This window comes from Bubalus bubalis, chromosome 4 (assembly GCF_019923935.1).
Source record: "Bubalus bubalis isolate 160015118507 breed Murrah chromosome 4, NDDB_SH_1, whole genome shotgun sequence".
In the NCBI taxonomy this organism is placed as follows: Eukaryota; Metazoa; Chordata; class Mammalia; order Artiodactyla; family Bovidae; genus Bubalus; species Bubalus bubalis.
In genome coordinates, this window is record NC_059160.1 from 114090063 (window position 1) to 114107822 (window position 17760).

Consider the following 17760-nt stretch of genomic DNA (forward strand, 5'->3'; position numbering starts at 1 on the left):
TCCTCCTGCCCTCAATCTTTCCCAGCATCAGAGTCTTTTCAAATCAGTCAGCTCTTCACATCAGGTGGCCAAAGTATTGGAGTTTCAGCTTCAGCATCAGTACTTCCAATGAACACTCAGGACTGATCTCCTTTAGGATGGACTGGTTGGATCTCCTTGCAGTCCAAGGGACTCTCAAGAGTCTTCTCCAACACCACACTTCAAAAGCATCAATTCTTCGGCGCTCAGTTTTCTTAACAGTCCAACTCTCACATCCATACATGACTACTGGAAAAACCATAGCCTTGACTAGATGGACCTTGGCAAAGTAATGTCTCTGCTTTTTAATATGCTGTCTAGGTTGGTTGTAACTTTCCTTCCAAGGAGTAAGCATCTTTTAATTTCATGGCTGCAGTCACCATCTGCAGTGATTTTGGAGCCCAGAAAAATAAAGTCAGCCACTGATTCCACTGTGTCCCCATCTATTTGCCATGAAGTGATGGGACCAGATGCCATGATCTTAGTTTTCTGAATATTGAGCTTTAAGCCAACTTTTCCACTCTCCTCTTTCACTTTCATCAAGAGGCTTTTTAGTTCTTCTTCACTTTCTGCCATAAGCGTGATGTCATCTGCATATCTGAGGTTATTGATATTTTTCCCGACAATCTTGATTCCAGCTTGTGCTTCCTCCAGCCCAGCATTTCTCATGATGTACTCTGCATATAAATTAAATAAGCAGGGTGACAATATATACAGCCTTGACGTGCTCCTTTTCCTATTTGGAACCAGTCTGTTGTTCCATGTCCAGTTCTAACTGTTGCTTCCTGACCTGCATATAGGTTTCTCAAGAGGCAGGTCAGGTGGTCTGGTATCATCATCTCTTTCAGAATTTCCCACAGTTTATTGTGATCTACATAAAGGCTTTGGCATAGTCAATAAAGTAGAAATAGATGTTTTTCTGGAACTCTCTTGCTTTTTTGGTGATCCAGCGGACGTTGGCAATTTGATCTCTGGTTCCTTTGCCTTTTCTAAAACCAGCTTAAACATCTGGAAGTTCACAGTTCACATATATTACTTTATTAGCGTGTGAGATGAGTGCAATTGTGCCGTAGTTTGAGCATTCTTTGGCATTGCCTTTCTTTGGTATTGCAATGAAAACTGACCTTTTCCAGTCCTGTGGCCACTGCTGAGTTTTCCAAATTGGCTGGCATATTGAGTGCAGCACTTTCACAGCATCATCTTTCAGGATTTGGAATAGCTCAACTGGAATTCCATCACCTCCACTAGCTTTTTTCGTAGTGATGCTTCCTAAGGCCCACTTAACTTCACATTCTAGGTGAGTGATCACACCATCGTGATTATCTGGGTCGTGAATGCTTTATGTGAAGTTTATTTTTTTTCCTTTCTTTTGAGTAATATGTAGGAGTACAGTTATGAAATCATATAAGTGTGTTTTACTTTATAGAAGTGGCCTGTTTTCCAAAGTAGTTATACCATTTTACATTTCTCTCAGCAGTGTATGAGGATTTCTGTTGCTTTATATCCTTGATATTTTTTATTTTAGCCGTTCTAGTGGGTGTATAGTAATATCACATTGTGATTTTAATTTGCATTTCCCTGTTGACTAAATGTGGAACATCTTTTCATATGCTCGTTGGCCACTTGTATATCTGAAGTGTCAGATTAGAATTTTTGCCCATTTAAAAATTTGGCTTGCTTGCTTGTCTTACTGAATTTTAAGAGTTTTAAAAATATATTTCAGCATCCTCCTTTGCTAACTATATGCATTATATTTTCTTCTAGCCTTGGCATGCCTTTTCATTGTCTAAATGACTTCTTACAAAGAAAGAACAGATGTTTTTAATTTTGATGAAATTCAATTTATCAGGTTTTCCCCCATGACTCAAGCTCCCCAGCACACCCCAACTAAAGAAATCTTTGTCTATCCTAAAGTTTCAAAGAATATTTTTTTGTAATTTGTTCTAGAAGTGTTAGACTGTCCCGGCTTTGGTCTTTATCTTCATTGTCCTTCTTAACTATCATCATCTTAGGTCAGGTCCTTATTATTCCACACCTACATTACATAGTACCACAGTATTCTAACTTCTCTTAGGGCTTTGCCTTCCAATAACAAGGCTCATCTTTCTTAACAAGACAACCAAACAGAAAATTATTGTTACTTGGTAAGGTGAGACTGTGATAAGATTAGGGTTTTATGGATGTATGTGGGCAGAGAACACATGGATCCAGTGAAGTAGGTCTCTTAGGGAAATGATATGAATAAATGGAAATAGAAAATTACAAATGAAAATACAGATCTTTATTATTCAAGCTTGTAACTGAATACCTCGTAAGGTATCTGCATTTCTGACACTCCCGTTCTCAAAAAGTCAGTGGTTGACTGTCGCCTAGAGCAGTGGCTCCTAGGTGTGGCCCGTGTCTGAGAATCACCTAGAGCTTTCTTTGATTAGATGCAGATTCTACTCCAGCCTTTCAAAGTCTCTAGGGTGAGGCTGTGCATTTATAAAGTTCTCCAGGTGTATCTGGTACAGCAACATTTGGATCAGCCAGCAGAAACCAGCAATAGAGAGCATAAATTACAGATTTCGTAATGTTGTAGTCAGCGCTCTTAGTGTTTCTGATCTTATTCTTCCCTTCCAATTTCATTTTGTATTTTTCCCATCACGAACTCAGCTAGATGACTTTCTTCCCTGTTCCACAGAAGGCTGTGTTTTTGTTTATTCTGCTTCTCTGCTGTGGAATATCCTCTCCCCAGTGCTTATCTCCGATGGTCCAGTGGTTGGGAATCCACCTGCCAGTACAGGGAACATGGGTTTGATCCTTGCTTGGGGAAGGTTCCATATTCCACGGGGCAACTAAGCCCACATCCTAGAGACTGTGCTCCCCAACAAGAGAAGTCACTGCAGTGAGAAGCCCACATACCGCAGCTTGAGAAAGCCCAAACCCAGCAAAGAAGACCCAGTGCAGGCCAAAATAAATAAAATTTTAAATTCTTCTCAGTTCCCAGGCTGTAGGAAAAATGGCCTCAACATAAAGATCAGATCAAGAGTGCTTCTGTAAGATTTTTTTGGTTTGAGACCTCAGAAAGATTTACAGTGCCTCTCAGCAAGACAGAAGCACTTCAAGAAAAAGAACAGAGGACAGCAAGAAGCTTTGTTGTAAGATGAGACATTTGAGCATATTCAGACATTGAAAGGATAAAGTCAGTAAGAGAAATACTATAGGAGGAAGCTGCTGCTGCTACTGCTGCTAGGTCACTTCAGTCGTGTCCAACTCTGTGCGACCCCATAGATGGCAGCCATCAGGCTCCCCCATCCCTGGGATTCTCCAGGCAAGAACACTGGAGTGGGTTGCCATTTCCTCCTCCAATGCATGAAAGTGAAAAATGAAAGTGAAGTCACTCAGTCGTGTCCGACTCTTAGCGACTCCATGGACTGCAGCCCACCAGGCTCCTCCATCCATGGGGCTTTCCAGGCAAGAGTACTGGAGTGGGGTGCCATCGCCTTCTCCGATAGAAGGAAGTTAGGAGAATCAATAAAGGCAGGTTTTTGGAGAAGGTGGCAGGGATGGAGTCAGGTGTGAAGATTTAGGGATTGACTGGACTAGGAATCCAGCTACAAAGTGGAGGAACCACAGAAGTGGGTGTGCCAACTAATGTTGAGGTTGATATCAGCCTGACCTAGTATAGGATTTTCTCCTGTAATGGTAGGCTTTGCTAGGTGTGTGCAATGAAAGAATGGTGGCAGAGTCAGTATGGGACACTGGTAAGGGAGGGGAGGCTTAACGGATGAGTTGGGCAAACTGCTTTGGTGGAGCGGGCAGGATCTGTTGGAAGAAATGCCGGAGTCAGTGGACAGCTGAGGAGCACTGTGCAGGAGTGGAGAGCTGTGGGAGCAAGGGCTCTCTTACAGATGAACACAGAACTGATAAAAGTAACAGGGTTGGTGTACAAGGAAGAGAATTGTTGGGAGTAAATAAATGCTTGTGGATGTGCTTATGTATAGTCCCCCATGCCTAGCATAGTACCTGGAACATAAGCACTGTGTGTTTATAAATGAATAAGTATCTTTATTGAGCACCTCTTATGTGCTGCTCCCTGCCATTGTGAAGCTTACAGGCTCACATTTTAATGAGTATGAAATTTTGGAGATGATCTTCATGTGTTGGAAGCCCTTCTCTGACATGAACCCTGCATGCATTACTCCTGTTTCCTGACAAGAGAGAATGGATGACCAGGCAAATAGGTAGATAGATTTATTTTTTTATTTCAAATGGCATTTGTTTTGGTGGTATTTCCTGGACTCATACTAATACCTGCCATTTATCAAGCACTTACGGATTTTGACTATTGAAAGTTTTATATGCCAACTTATATTTAACTTTTGAAACAACCCCACAAGATACAAACACAATTACTGTGTCTGCTTTATCAGTGAGACAGCTAAAAATGAGGATGTTAAGAAATTGTTCAAATTCACAAAACTAGTAAATGTCAGAGGCAGGTTTCAAATTCAGGACTGTCTAAGCCCATGGTGTTTATTCTACGGTACGGGAGTGAATTACAGATGAGCTGTTTTCTTTTTGTTTTATACATGGTATGATGCTAGAAATTTGTGAGTAGAATGGCAAAGATTCTCATTGTTTTCTGGCTGAGTCTCCTTTATACATGTTGATTCATACCAATTTAATATGGGTCACTTTCCCTTAAAAATAGCTTGTTTGGTTTTTTGCAGTGTGGTTTCCTTCCATCATTTTAAGTTTTTCTTTGGTTGGTTTTTTGGAGAAACTAGGGAGACTCTGGCTGTCCTCACTAAAGCCCAAGATACTCTTTTTATTTGTTTTATGTTTAGATTATGATGTTGAATCAGGTTATTCTAAAAATTGTGCATTTGCCAGATTTTTTCCCTTGTTTGAAGACTAAGTACTAGTTTATTTCAAGTAGTTTTAACTTAAGTATTATTACAGTCTCTTGAGTAGGATGACATTTGTTTCATGCTGATTTGAGTGTAATGTATTTTGATTGTTTACCAAGAAAGACAGACTTGTAGTTAGTTAGGCTTGTCGTCTCCCTTTTCCCCTGTACTTGTGAATAAGGACAATGCTACAGCACCCTGGAGACTAAATTATAGCTTATCTTACAGCTAGATGTTCTGTTCCCTCTAGATCACGTTTGAGATTATCATCAAAACTGGATGAATTCCTGACTTTTATCTTGTAGCCACCCTTGGTTCTTTGGCCATAAAAAGCTCTTTTCATGCTTTTATTTTTAAAAAACCATCTTTCAATTATAGTGCTCTGTGAGAGAATATAAAATGTTGCCATGCCAAAATTTATATGAATCCATTTCAAGCTAATTTTGTGTTTAACGTTTTAAAACTAGAAGTTTTACCTGCTTAATCAGTTTTATCAAAGTTAATTTAAGCCATGTTTGGTTCATCTAGGCTTGAGTTAAAATGTCTACACTGAGTACTGTGTTTCTCTTACCCTCTAGGAAATCTTAAACCTGTGAAGGCCCTTCACCTTGAGTGCTCTGGCAGCATTGACTGTGACATGATGGGTCTATATCTAGTATTTCTAACTTTAACAGAGAGTTGACTATTGTGAAGATGTCATACAGATTTCCCCAGGTGACAGTCTGAAACACTGCTGGGATAACCTCAGGTGACTAACACAGAGTAGCTTCATTAGAGTGGCTCAGACAAAAGGAGACCTAGATCCGTTTCCTCCATGAACCGAAGCAGTTCCTCTGTCCTTGGTAAGACATTTCTAGGATCAGTTCTGAAACTATATGAGACCAGACACACATAACAAGTGTGTTCCTGAATATATGTCTTATATTTCATGAAAATTGTTTTGCCTGAAAGAAGACTTGAATTTTTTCCCCACCCCCACTTTCTTTTTTTCCCCTAGATGCTGTGCTTTGGTCAATTGTTTTCTTTAGAAAGAATATACATTAGAGGCTATATTGATTTTCTCCTCTGAGTTTCTGAGCCCTAAATAAGTTAGATTTCCAAAGTTATATCTTAAGACATACTTGTTTTCTGCTTTCAAATTCCTTGTGTTTGGATAATTGCTTCATAGAGCTATGAAAGTACCTATTGTGTAATGAAAGAGGAATATTTGGCATGTTAAGAAAATAAGAATAAAATATTTTTATAAATCTCTCTTGTTAAATGTTGCAGTATCTGTGTTCTTCAACTATTCCCACAGGGAAATATGAAATACTTTGAAATCATTTGTTGAAAATTCAGTGAGAATGAATAATTCAGCTTTGTTTTAAGCATCTTTACAAAGATAAGAGAGTCTGTCTTATCCTTGCCAGGCCTTATTAATTGCTTCTTTAAGAAAGCAGTAAGATGAACATTAAGAACAACAAAGGATGCTTTTATCTGCATAAACATATACATTCATATATTCCTTCCTCCCTACTTTATTAAGGTAGCAGTTGTTAAGATAACAGTTTATTTATTAGGATAACAGTAAAGGGTTATCAGATAATACGTGCGCTTGTTTCTGGGCTCTCTTCTGATGGGCTCCGCCGCGCCCCGCCTGCTCTTTGCTCCCACAGTCTGAGAGGCTGAGCCTGTTGCTGTGTGTAGCCTGTGGGCCAGTGCCACGGCGCGTGCTGACCTCCTTGTGCGTAAGTGAAAAGGAAATGCACTGTTAGGCGTGTTCACTAAGTGAACTTCCTTCAGTTTAAAGAACTGCCCTTTATTACGAGACTATAGTCTTCCTGCTGTATGATATTTAACATCCCTTTCTGAATTGAAGGCTGTGAATTTAGATTTTAAAAATATTTTGTCTTGCCAAGTTGAGAACTGTAATATCAGTGCTACAGTTTGGGGAGGGGGAATTTTATTGGTCCACAGATTAAAAATCTAGGAACCGTAGTTTTACCTGTGGTTTACCTACCTCGCATAGTCATTTACCTGTGTGAGGAGATTGTGGGTATCGGGGTAAAAGATAAGGAAATCCTTGTGCTTCGGATGGAGTAATGGGCCATGAAGTTAGTTAGATATGTGGTTACAACTGTGGAATCAAAATAGCTTTTTCAGGACCTTATTAGGCTCATCATTAGGAAATATCTGGAGTGTGGCAGCCAATAATTTAAATTGTATCCAACTCCAAAGCCTGCATAGAGTTGGATTGAGTCTCTAGTGGGTAAGTAAAATGATGTGAGCATTGGCACCAACAGTTGAGTACCAGCCAGGAGAGAGAAGGGAGAGAGACCCACACTCATCCTTGCCGCCCTAGAACACTGTGTAGGCACTGCTGTCTTAGAACATGGTTCCCATGCTTGAAGAGAAGGCTGGAAAGCTGTGGAATTTTTTTTATCTGTTATGTTTTGAGAACTCAGTTATACAGAAGGAAAAAGTGTAGTAGTTTTTTTTCTAGCATGATATTTGCACAGCTTTCTAGTGGAAAATTTTTTGAGAAGTAGATGTTTAAAGTTTTGAATTGTGTCCTGCATTTACGAAGTGTTCCTATATGTGAAAGCCCATCCAATTGAGTGGTCTGTGTCCTATAGGCTCTCCTTTCTTCTTCACCGTCATTAAGATATTTCTCGCTTTATCCCTTCCTACCACAGACCCTGGGATGGTGTTTTTTATCCCCACTCTTTGAGTCTCAGCTTACCACAAAATTGCCTGATGCTGGCATTTGTGTTGGCAGGCGTAGGGAAAGCAGAATGAGGAGATGGGGGAAAGTCAACACTGCTTCCGTGGCTGGATTCTCATTGGCTTATCGCTCATTTACTGTGTGACTCTGAGCCTGTATACCTCAGAGTTTGTGTACGGGTTAGGTCGCTTCAGTCGCGTCCGCCTCTTTGTGGCTCCATGGACTATACCCCTCCAGGCTTTTCTGTCTATGGGGTTCTCCAGGCTGGCATACTGGATGAGTTGTCATGCCCTCCTCCACAGGATCTTCTCCACGCAGGGACTGAACCCGTATCTCTTACGTATCCTGTACTGGAAGGTAGATTCTTCACTGCACCACCTGGGAAGCCCATGCCTCCAAGCTTGAAAGTGAAAGTGAAGTCGGTCAGTTGTGTCCGACTCTGCGACTCCATGGACGGTAGCCTACCAGGCTCCGGGTCCTTGGGATTTTCCAGGCCAGAATACTGGAGTGGGCTGCCATTTCCTTCTCCAGGGGATCTTCCCAACCCAGGGATCGAAGCCAGGTCTCCTGCATTGCAGACAGACGCTTTACCGTCTGAGCCATACCTGTAAAACCAAGATACTGTTGTTCTTTGAATCTATTGAGAACATATGTGAAAACACTTCTGAAAACTTATTACTGTATAATTCTTAGATAGTAGTAATAAAGGTTACATTCATAGATGCTCTTAGTACCTTTTCAGTTAAACAGATTCTTGTGAACGGTCTTAGAAAGTAACTTAAGCACCTCATTTAACATTTGTTTTGTGGGAATAGACCCTGAGTTTCAGTCAACTTTTAATGACCGTGTACACACACATGTTGAAAGCTCCATAAGAGCAGAAATTAGGGGCTATTATATCATACCTGTCCTGTGCTTAACATAATTTCTAACCCAAAGTAGATGCTCATCACATTTTTTATTAAATGAATGATTATTTGATATACAAATATAATTACAAAGAACTGTCCACCCAGAGGAAAGTACTGTATTATGCTTGCTGATGTGAGTGTGGGTATATAGACAAGAATGCTCTCCAGTCTAAAATTATCTTAAGCCAGCCTTTTAATTTTGTATGGGCATTTGCATGTGCTGTTGAGAACATATTTAGTACTGAGAATCTACAAGAATTATTTTCTCAGGAAATGTGGGATAAATAAAATTGCTTTGTGTGCTTTTCAAGCCACATACTCATCAGTGAAATTTTACTGATTACAGTTAAGAACTTACTTGGTCTCTTTGGAGGATGGAAATTGAGAGCTTTATTGTTGTGCTTTCTTTTTTAAAGCAAAGATCATTGTCAGCCATCTCAAATTCTATGTCCTTTGAAAGGTTATTAGTAGACTTGTTTGCTAAGACTGAGCTGCTTAATTAATAGTAAACAACTGTATTATTTTTAAACTTTTGTGCTCTGTAGGGAAACACTGCTGAGTTTGTATAGTACCACTGTCAGACATTTAGTTCATTTTCTAAGGTGGTGGTTCTGTTCATGTTTGGGTGTAAGACTTTCTTAAATTCTTGTTGACTGATGTTTTTAGTATTTTGATCTTTTCCCAATTCTTCATGCTGCTTTAAGAATTTTAAATCTCTTAAAACCTCGCTAATTATCTTGAGATTCAAGATTAAAGTATATAGTTCTTATAATATAATAACTTAACCCAATATATTTTATCCTGAATGTGCATATGGAACTTTATAGGGCTTAAGTGGATTTTCCAGCTACCGAATTAGATTATTTCAAAATATCAGCTATGTTTGCCAGTCATCTGTTTTTTAAATAAAGCTGATCTGGAATCTGTCCAGGGAACTCATTAGAGCTCTAATATGAACGGTGAGCTGCCTTCTCCGGTCCTAATCTTTTGGCTCTACAGAAAGAAAAACTGAAGCTGGGCATTTTCTTTGGGCACAGCAGGAGAATCTAGGGGTTCTTTCTGTTATGGCCTTTGGTGGGTTTTGCTGTTGTTGTTGTTCGGTCACTAAGTTGCATTTGACTCTTTGAGGCCCCACGGACTGTAGCACTCCAGGCTCCTCTGTCCTCTGCTGTCTCCTAGAGTTTGCTCAAACTCATGTCCGTTGAGTCAGTGATGCTGTCTAACCGTCTCATCCTCTGCTGCCCCCTTCTACTTTTGCTTTCAATCTTTCCCAGCATCAGGGTCTTTTCCAAGGAGTTGGCTCTTCATATCAGGTGGCCAAAATATTGGAGCTTCATCTTCAGCATCAGTCCTCCCAGTGAATATTCAGGGTTGATTTTTTTTTTTTTTTTTAGGAGTGACTGGTTTGATCTCCTGGCAGGCCAGGGGACTCTTAAGAGTCTTCTGCGACATCACAATTGGAAAGCATCAGTTCTTAGGCACTCAGCCTTCTTTAGGGCTTCCTTGGTGGCTCAGACAGTAAAGAATCCACCTGCAATGCAGGAGACCTGGGTTTGATCCCTGGGTTGGGAAGATTCCCTGGAGGAGGACATGGCCACCCACTCCAGTATTCTTGCCTGGAGAATCCCCATGAACAGAGGAACCTGGTGGACTATGGTCCATGGGATTGCAAAGAGTCGGACACGGCTGAGTGACTAAGCACAGCAGCCTTCTTTATGGCCCAACTGGTGAAGAATTGATGCTTTTGAACTGTGGTGTAGGAGAAGACTCTTGAGAGTCCCTTGGACTGCAAGGAGATCAAACCAGTCAATCTTAAAGGAAATCAAGACTGATGCTGAAGCTGAAGCTCCAATATTTTGGCTACCTGATGCAAAGAACTGACTGATTGGAAAAGACCCTGAGCTGGGAAAGATTGAAGGCAGGAGGAGAATGGGACGACAGAGGATGAGATGGTTGAATGGTATCGCCAACTCTATGGAGATGAGTTTGAGCAAGCTCCAGGAGTTGGTGATAGACAGGAAAGCCTAGTGTGCTGTAGTCCTTGGGGTTGCAAAGAGTCAGAAATGACTGAGCAACTGAACTGAACTGAACTCACATCTGAAACAACGATACTTTTGACTGTATGGACCTTTGTCCACAACATGGTGTATCTGCTTTCTAATATGCTGTCTAGGGAGTTGGTGATGGACAGGGAGGCCTGGCATACTGCGATTCATGGGGTCGCAAAGAGTCGGACGCGACTGAGCTGCTGAACTAACTAACTAACTAGGTTTGTCACAGCTTTCCTTCCAAGGAGCAAGCATTTTTTAATTTCCTGGCTGCAGTCACCATCTGCAGTGATTTTGAAACCCAAGAAAATAAAATCTGTCACTGCTTCCACTTTTTCCACTTTTGTTTACTGTGAAGTAATGGGACTGGATGCCATGATCTTAGTTTTTTGAATGTTGAGTTTCAACTTGGCCTTTTCACTGTCCTCTTTCCCCCCTCATCAAGAGGCTCTTTAGTTCCTCTTTACTTTCTGCTATTAGAGTGGTATCATCTGCATTTCTGAGGTTATTGATATTTCTCCCAGGAGTCTTGATTCCAGCTTGTGATTCATCCAGCCCAGCATTTCACTTGATGTACTCTGCATATGAGTTAAATAAACAAGGTGACAATATACAGCTTTGTCATACTCCTATTCCAATTTTGAACCAGTTAGTTATTCCATAATGGTTCTGTTGCTTCTTGACCCGCATACAGGTGTCTCACGAGACAAGTAAGGTGGTCTGGTGCTCTCATCTTTTGAAGAATTGTCCACAGTTTATTGTGGTCCACACAGTCAAAGGCTTTAGCTTAGTCAATGAAGCAGTAGTAGGTATTTTTATGGAATTCCCTTGCTTTCTCCATGATTTCAGTGCATGTTGACAGTTTGACATCTGCTTCCTCTGCCTTTCTAAACCTAGCTTGTACTGCTGAAGCCTAGCTTAAAGGATTTTGAGCATACCTTGCGAGCATGTGAAATGAGCACGTCTGTAAGGTAGTTTGAACATTCTTTGGAATTGCTCGTCTTTGGGATTGAAATGAGAACTGGCCCTTTCCAGTCCTGTGGCCACTGCTGAGTCTTACAAATATGCTGACATGTTGAGTGCAGTACTTCAACAGCATCATCTTTTAGGATCTTAAAAAGCTCATTTGGAATTTCATTGCCTCCATTAGCTCTGTTTGTTGTAATGCTTCCTAAGGCCCGCCTGACTTCATGATCCAGTATGTTCAACTCTAGGTGAGTGACCACACCATCGTGGTTATCCAGGTCATTAAGACCTTCCTTGTAGTTCCTCTGTGTATTCTTGCCACCTCTTCTTAATCTCTTCTGCTTCTGTTAGGTCCTTACAGGTTCTGTCTTTTATTGTAGCCATCCTTGCATGAAATTGTCCCTTGACATGTCTAATTTTTTTGAAGAGATCTCTCGTCTTTATCATTCTGTTGTTTTCCTCTGTTTCTTTGCATTCTTCATTGAAGAATGCCTTCCTATCTGTCCATGCTGTTCTCTGCAACTCTGCATTCAGTTGGGTATATCTTTCACTTTCTCCCGTGCCTGTCACTTTTCTTCTTTCCTCAGCTATTGGTAAAGCCTCCTCAGACAACTGCTTTGCCTTCTTGCATTTTTTCTTCTTTGAGATGGTTTTGGTCACTGTGTCCTGTACATGCTGTGGTTTTTGCCTCTGCCCAAATATCTGCCATTTTAATATGGAAAGAACCCCTAGTCCAAAGATAATATATTCAGAGGTATTAGTTCTTTTTAGTGTTAGGGAATTTCAAAATACATTTACTGGTACAGGAAATACCTGTACTTTCCTCTCAATTTTGCTATGAACCTAAAACTGCTCCAAAAAAGTTAAAAAACAACAACAGACATTTCCATGTATTTGAAGTCTCCTCAGTTTATCTATACATCAGGAGATGAGGAAAAGAGAATAAACCTCACCAGCATACTGTCAGGACACGTCAACATCAGGAAAGAATGTTGGTAAATCTCACAGAATTCGTCTCTGGGTCAAAAAGAGACAGTGCAGCGATAGGAGGAGACGCTTTGATGATGACAGCTCTTTACAGTGAGTAACCTGTTTCCCGTATTCCCAGCTCAGGTCAGTCACTTAGTCGTGTCTGACTCTTTGTGACCCCCTGGACTGCAGCACGCCAGGCTTCCCTGTCTCACCAACTCCTGGAGCTTGCTCAAACTCATGTCCATCGTGTCGGTGATACCATCCAACCATCTCATCCTCTGTTGTCCCCTTCTCCTGCCTTCAATCTTTTCCAGCATCAGGGTCTTTTCCAGTGAGTCAGTTCTTTGCATCAGGTGGCCAAAGTACTGGAACTTCAGCTTCCTCATCAGTCCTTCCAGTGAACACTCAGGACTGATTTCCTGTAGGATTGACTGGTTTGATCTTGTAGTCGAAGGGATTCTCAAGAGTCTTCTCCAACACCACAGTTCCAAAGCATCAATTCTTTGACACTCAGCTTTCTTTATTGTCCAACTCCTACATCCATACATAACCACTAGAGAAATCATAGCTCTGACTAGATTGGCCTTTGTTGGCAAAGTAATGTCTCTGCTTTTTAATATGCTGTCTAGGTTTGTCATAGCTTTTCTTCCAACAAGCAAGCATCTTTTAATTTCCTGTATTCTTTGTATCCTTGATTTGCTATCACTTTTTGGTAGAGTATATATTCGTTTATATTCTTTCTCAAGGGAGTTCCTGAGAGGGAAATGAGGAAGGCATATAACATATAATATAGGTGAATATTTTCTCAATTCTCCCAAGAATATGGTGCATGGCAACAGCCATAATAGATACATAGGAGAAAAGAGTTAATTCATTTTAAAGAGTGGATGTTTTAGTTCATTAAGCTCAATTCTATTGTAGAACCCTAGGTAAGAATGATTATTTTAGTAAATTCTTTAAAAACATCATGGAAAGTAAATTTTTAAGACCCTGCATATCTAAAAATATTTTATTTTACCCTAATATGTAATTGATAATTAGACTGGATATGTACTTCTGAATTGGAAGTCATTCTCCTTCTAGTTTTGAAGACATTGCCTATTTTTTTGTCCTGGTTCCAGTATTGTTGATATCAGTAGCTTGTCTGATTCCTAATCGTGGTGCTGTTAATTATCTGTAGAAGGATTTTTTGCTGCCATAGGGTTGGTTCTCAGTTTTTACCGCTGATATGTGGTTCAGCTTTCTTGAACCTGCAGGATGAGTGACTGCAAGTCCATCTCATGCTTTCCAGGGCAGGTTATGTGCTGCTGTGTCCTCTCTTGGGTGCATTCTTGTGGGATACACACCCACGCTTGTGTATGCTTTTTAAAAAAAAGACTCCATTCCTAGATATTTTGTCACATTTTAGGAGAGAATACATTATTATGTCACTATCTTCATTCTACCATTTTAACCTGGAATCTTTCTTGATTTTCCATCTATTATCCAATTTGATCCTTATAACAGTCCTGCAATATAGATAATGTTATTAAAATTTTATAGATGAGGAAACAGAGACACAGAGAAATTAAGTCAATGGCTCTCATGTAGCCAACTAGGTTAGAACTAGGATTTGAACCCACGCAACTTTAATTTCAAATCCTGTTTAACCATTGCACTATAAATGCCTTTTGTGATGTTATATTCTTTATGCTTTAAGAGGTAGGCAACACTGTGAATTATTTATAAGTATTTCTCTGATACCTATATTAAATGGCAGTTTATATTTCATGACAAGGGAGAAAAGTGGGGGAAAAACTCCCAAACCCAAAACCTGTTATGGTTGTGGGTATCAACCATAAACCATTTTTATCACTAACTGATTTTAAAATGCCTTTGCCAAAGAAATAGTATGTACAGGAAATTAAGTTTGTTTAAATGTCCTTTCTTTTGAAGAGAAATAGTCTTAGATTTTGTGGGATGCTGTTGTGTATGAATGGAGAGCCAGCCTTGAAGTGTATGCATAATGAGGAAGGAGGTCTTACAGTAAGGCGCCTATAAAAATGAACCACTAAGTCAGTTATAATTGAGTTGTTGTTGTCTAAGAAGGTGTGTTTCCAGGTTGAAAGAACTGTGGTTAGAAAAATCAGTCTAGGGTATAGAAAGAAAATAACTGACTTAAAGCTTTTTAACTTTAGTTAAGGTGTAAAGTAAATGGATTTTAATATAACTAGGAAAGTCTTCTTGGAATTTTAAAGATTAGATATAAAGAGATGACATACTGTATCATTTTGGCTAGAGGTACTTTCCTGTTAGATTTAATGATATGGGATCATCCTGGTCACTTAGTTTTAACCCAGAAAAAAAAAGATATTTATACTTGTTACTGTGATAATAAATTTGCATTTTTTAATAAGATTTTTAAGTGGAAAATATTCATTGGTTGATTATATGTTTTGAAAAGTTTAAATGTAATGAGAAGGAACTATAGCATCTCTTTCAGAGAAACATATTGGAGCATACAGCATTATTAGTGGTATCCTTTTAACCTTTTGTGTTAATGGTTTGCATTAGCAGTATCTTAATGACACATGTATCTCTACTAGAGGTAAAATTTAAATGTTTATTCTCTGCGTTACCCATTGGAATCCATGAAAAATGTACTTGAAAGAATATCTTCCCTTATGAATTCTTAATCATAGCTAAAGCAAGCAGTAGATTAGATATAAATCTAGAAGCTTCAGGAAAGATAAACAAGTGTTATATCCATTTTTAAAGTAAGCAAAAACTGGAAAGCATCGGAAGACGTGGGAAGTGTGGCAGATACTATAAAAGCATAATGAGTATGAGAAGAGGATTGCGTTATTTTGAGAAGACAGAAACTGAGTTTATTATTTCATCTGAATCTCTAAGTATTGATCTTGCTTTTGTTTTACTAAGGCAGTAATTCGGTGCAGGGCATTACTTGTTTGATAAAAAGGTAAAACAGTGGAATAGCCTTCCTCATTTTTCAGCTCATTTCTTTTAAAACACCCAGCAGCATGGCTTAATGCCTTTTCTGTCAGCCTCTTTCTCTATCTGTTTATTGCTGATTTGACGGTCTCTGGTCCTTCTCCTTTGCTGTTAAATGTGTGTGTCCTTTGTTTGTGCTGGTGGGTTCACTGTATTTGGATGTGAAGAAAAGCCTGTTACTGCCATACTGGTCTAATTAGCCTTCTGGGTGAGGGTATACATTACATAGGCCTTTTAAGCCATGAAAGAAGACAGCTCACAACAACGTAGGTTTTCTTCCTGTACTGTGGTTTCGCCTGTTTTATTTCCTCCACGAATTGATGGCCGAAAGCTTGTCCGGAACGCTTCATTTGGAGGATACAATGAACTTTCTCCTTCTTTGCCAGGTTGGTTTGTTTAATCTTGCATTCTTTCCTTAATTTCTTATAGACTTTTCATTAAAATAAACTGGACATCTTAATGTCTTAAAGCTGCTTTCTTTTAAACAAAACAATTCTATAGTGAAAGGTTAGATTTTAGTAACTGCTACTATATGGCTTGGCTTTCCATATTTTCTTTTACAGTCTCTTTATGCTTGAACTTGAAAGCTAATGATTCAGTGAAGTATGAATCTTGAGTGCTTATAGCATGAGTTTTTACTTTAATTATTGAAATTAATATTATAACCCTTTGATAAAAATAAAGCCCTTTGTAGATTTGAGATAAAATTCTATAAATAAACCAATTGTTCTGAGGTTTCTGCAAATGAAACCCACATATTTAATATTAATATTTGTTTGACTATTCTCAAGCAAAATAGTAACTGTGAAAATTGACGTTTAGTTTATGCTTTAATAGATTAAGTCCTGACTAACATGAAGTTATCTGTGTAATTTAATTTTTGAAATGCCTTACTTCATGTTGTTAAATGTGTTTATGTATGATCAGTTTTTGCTTAGAAAATGTTATTTTTAGGGCAAAATTTATTAAATGAAATTAGACATTTGACACCTATGACTTAGACGTTAAACAATTGGTCAATGAGATGTAGCTGTTAACTGATCTTTTATTGTTTGAAAAAGATTTATTGTAGAAAATATTTGGATGTAGATGTTAAGATATAAGCAATCTTTGTTTTCTTGTCAGAATATTAAACTGCTACATAATCATATCTACTCTTTTAAAGTTATATTTTTCTTTTAAAATAAAAATGTTCTTTTAATCCTCATGACAAATATTGACTGAACTGGTGCTTGTTTTACTTGTTTATGTATTTTCAGACACTCATTTTGTGAAATTTGAATTATATTTTCATTTTCACTCTAGCCTTTCTTCTTAGCTTTTTGTGAATAGTCATGCTGATAGGTAGGACATACAGTCTCTTGAGATACAATGTTACTTGGACAATTAAATAATTATAAATTCACTGACTTCATTTTCTTTTCTAACAATGTTTTGAAAAGTATTGGAAACCATAGTCCTGAAGTGTTGCCTAAGTAACATAAGCTTTAAACAGCATCCATAATCCGTATTTAGTCTTCTTAGTGTAGTGTGGTTACTATCATGTTTCTTTCTTAACGTTCTCACTGTGGTGTGAATTTTACTATTTGTCTTTGTTCAGAAGTGACTCAAAATACAACAAACAAGTTTTTTATGTGGTTGAATACTTACTTGCTTTTTCAATGTGACTTAGCTCCATTTCTGGATTTGGCTCCTTGTTTTTCTTTTTTTAAGCCAGCAAGCTTGCTGGCACATGTTTGCTGACCTTCATGCTATGAGTCTACTTAATGTAGAGAATAATCAGGTAACCTTACTTAACAATAGAAAACTTAACGTTTTAGAAGTTTGGTTTTTACTTCATTTAATTTAAGACAGAGTTGTGAGTTTCTCTTGTCAAAGAGAATATTGGAGGTCATCCAGATAGATTTCTTTTAGTGGAAAAGTAGATGTTTGGCTTTGTTTTCTAATTCTTGAAATAGATAAGGTCATATTCATAAGGATGCTTCCATAGTCCTCTTAATACAACTAACAATAATATTAAAACCAGCCATGATAAAAAAAAGTGCTTTCTAATATATTTTATCAGCTAGGTAGAATAGTTGGATAGAATTAGGTACTTCAAAGAAGTGGCTTTTTTAAGTTAAAAGTAAAAAATATAATTTTTTCTGGGACATTTTATTGTTTTTATCTGACATCATTAGAGAAAGAGAGGTTATACATTAGTGATATTTAAAGATAGCTTTGTTTTACTGGTTTGACCACAACCCTTTTTTGTT

The 17760-nt window shown here is 38.6% G+C and overlaps 1 protein-coding gene across 7 annotated transcripts in view; it reads left to right on the plus strand.

The window, feature by feature from the left end:
• OSBPL8 (oxysterol binding protein like 8) overlaps positions 1-17760 on the plus strand; it is a 164699-nt gene that overhangs the window by 94872 nt on the left and 52067 nt on the right. Inside the window, exon 1 of one of the 7 annotated variants that reach the window (XM_006046057.4) lies at positions 15407-15891. The exons of the other annotated variants lie outside the window; for them this stretch is intronic. Within the exon in view, the coding sequence (XP_006046119.4) occupies positions 15747-15891 (145 nt within the window). The 5' untranslated portion in view covers positions 15407-15746. Of the gene's footprint in view, positions 1-15406; positions 15892-17760 lie in introns of those variants that run through there. 7 annotated transcript variants of the gene reach the window in all.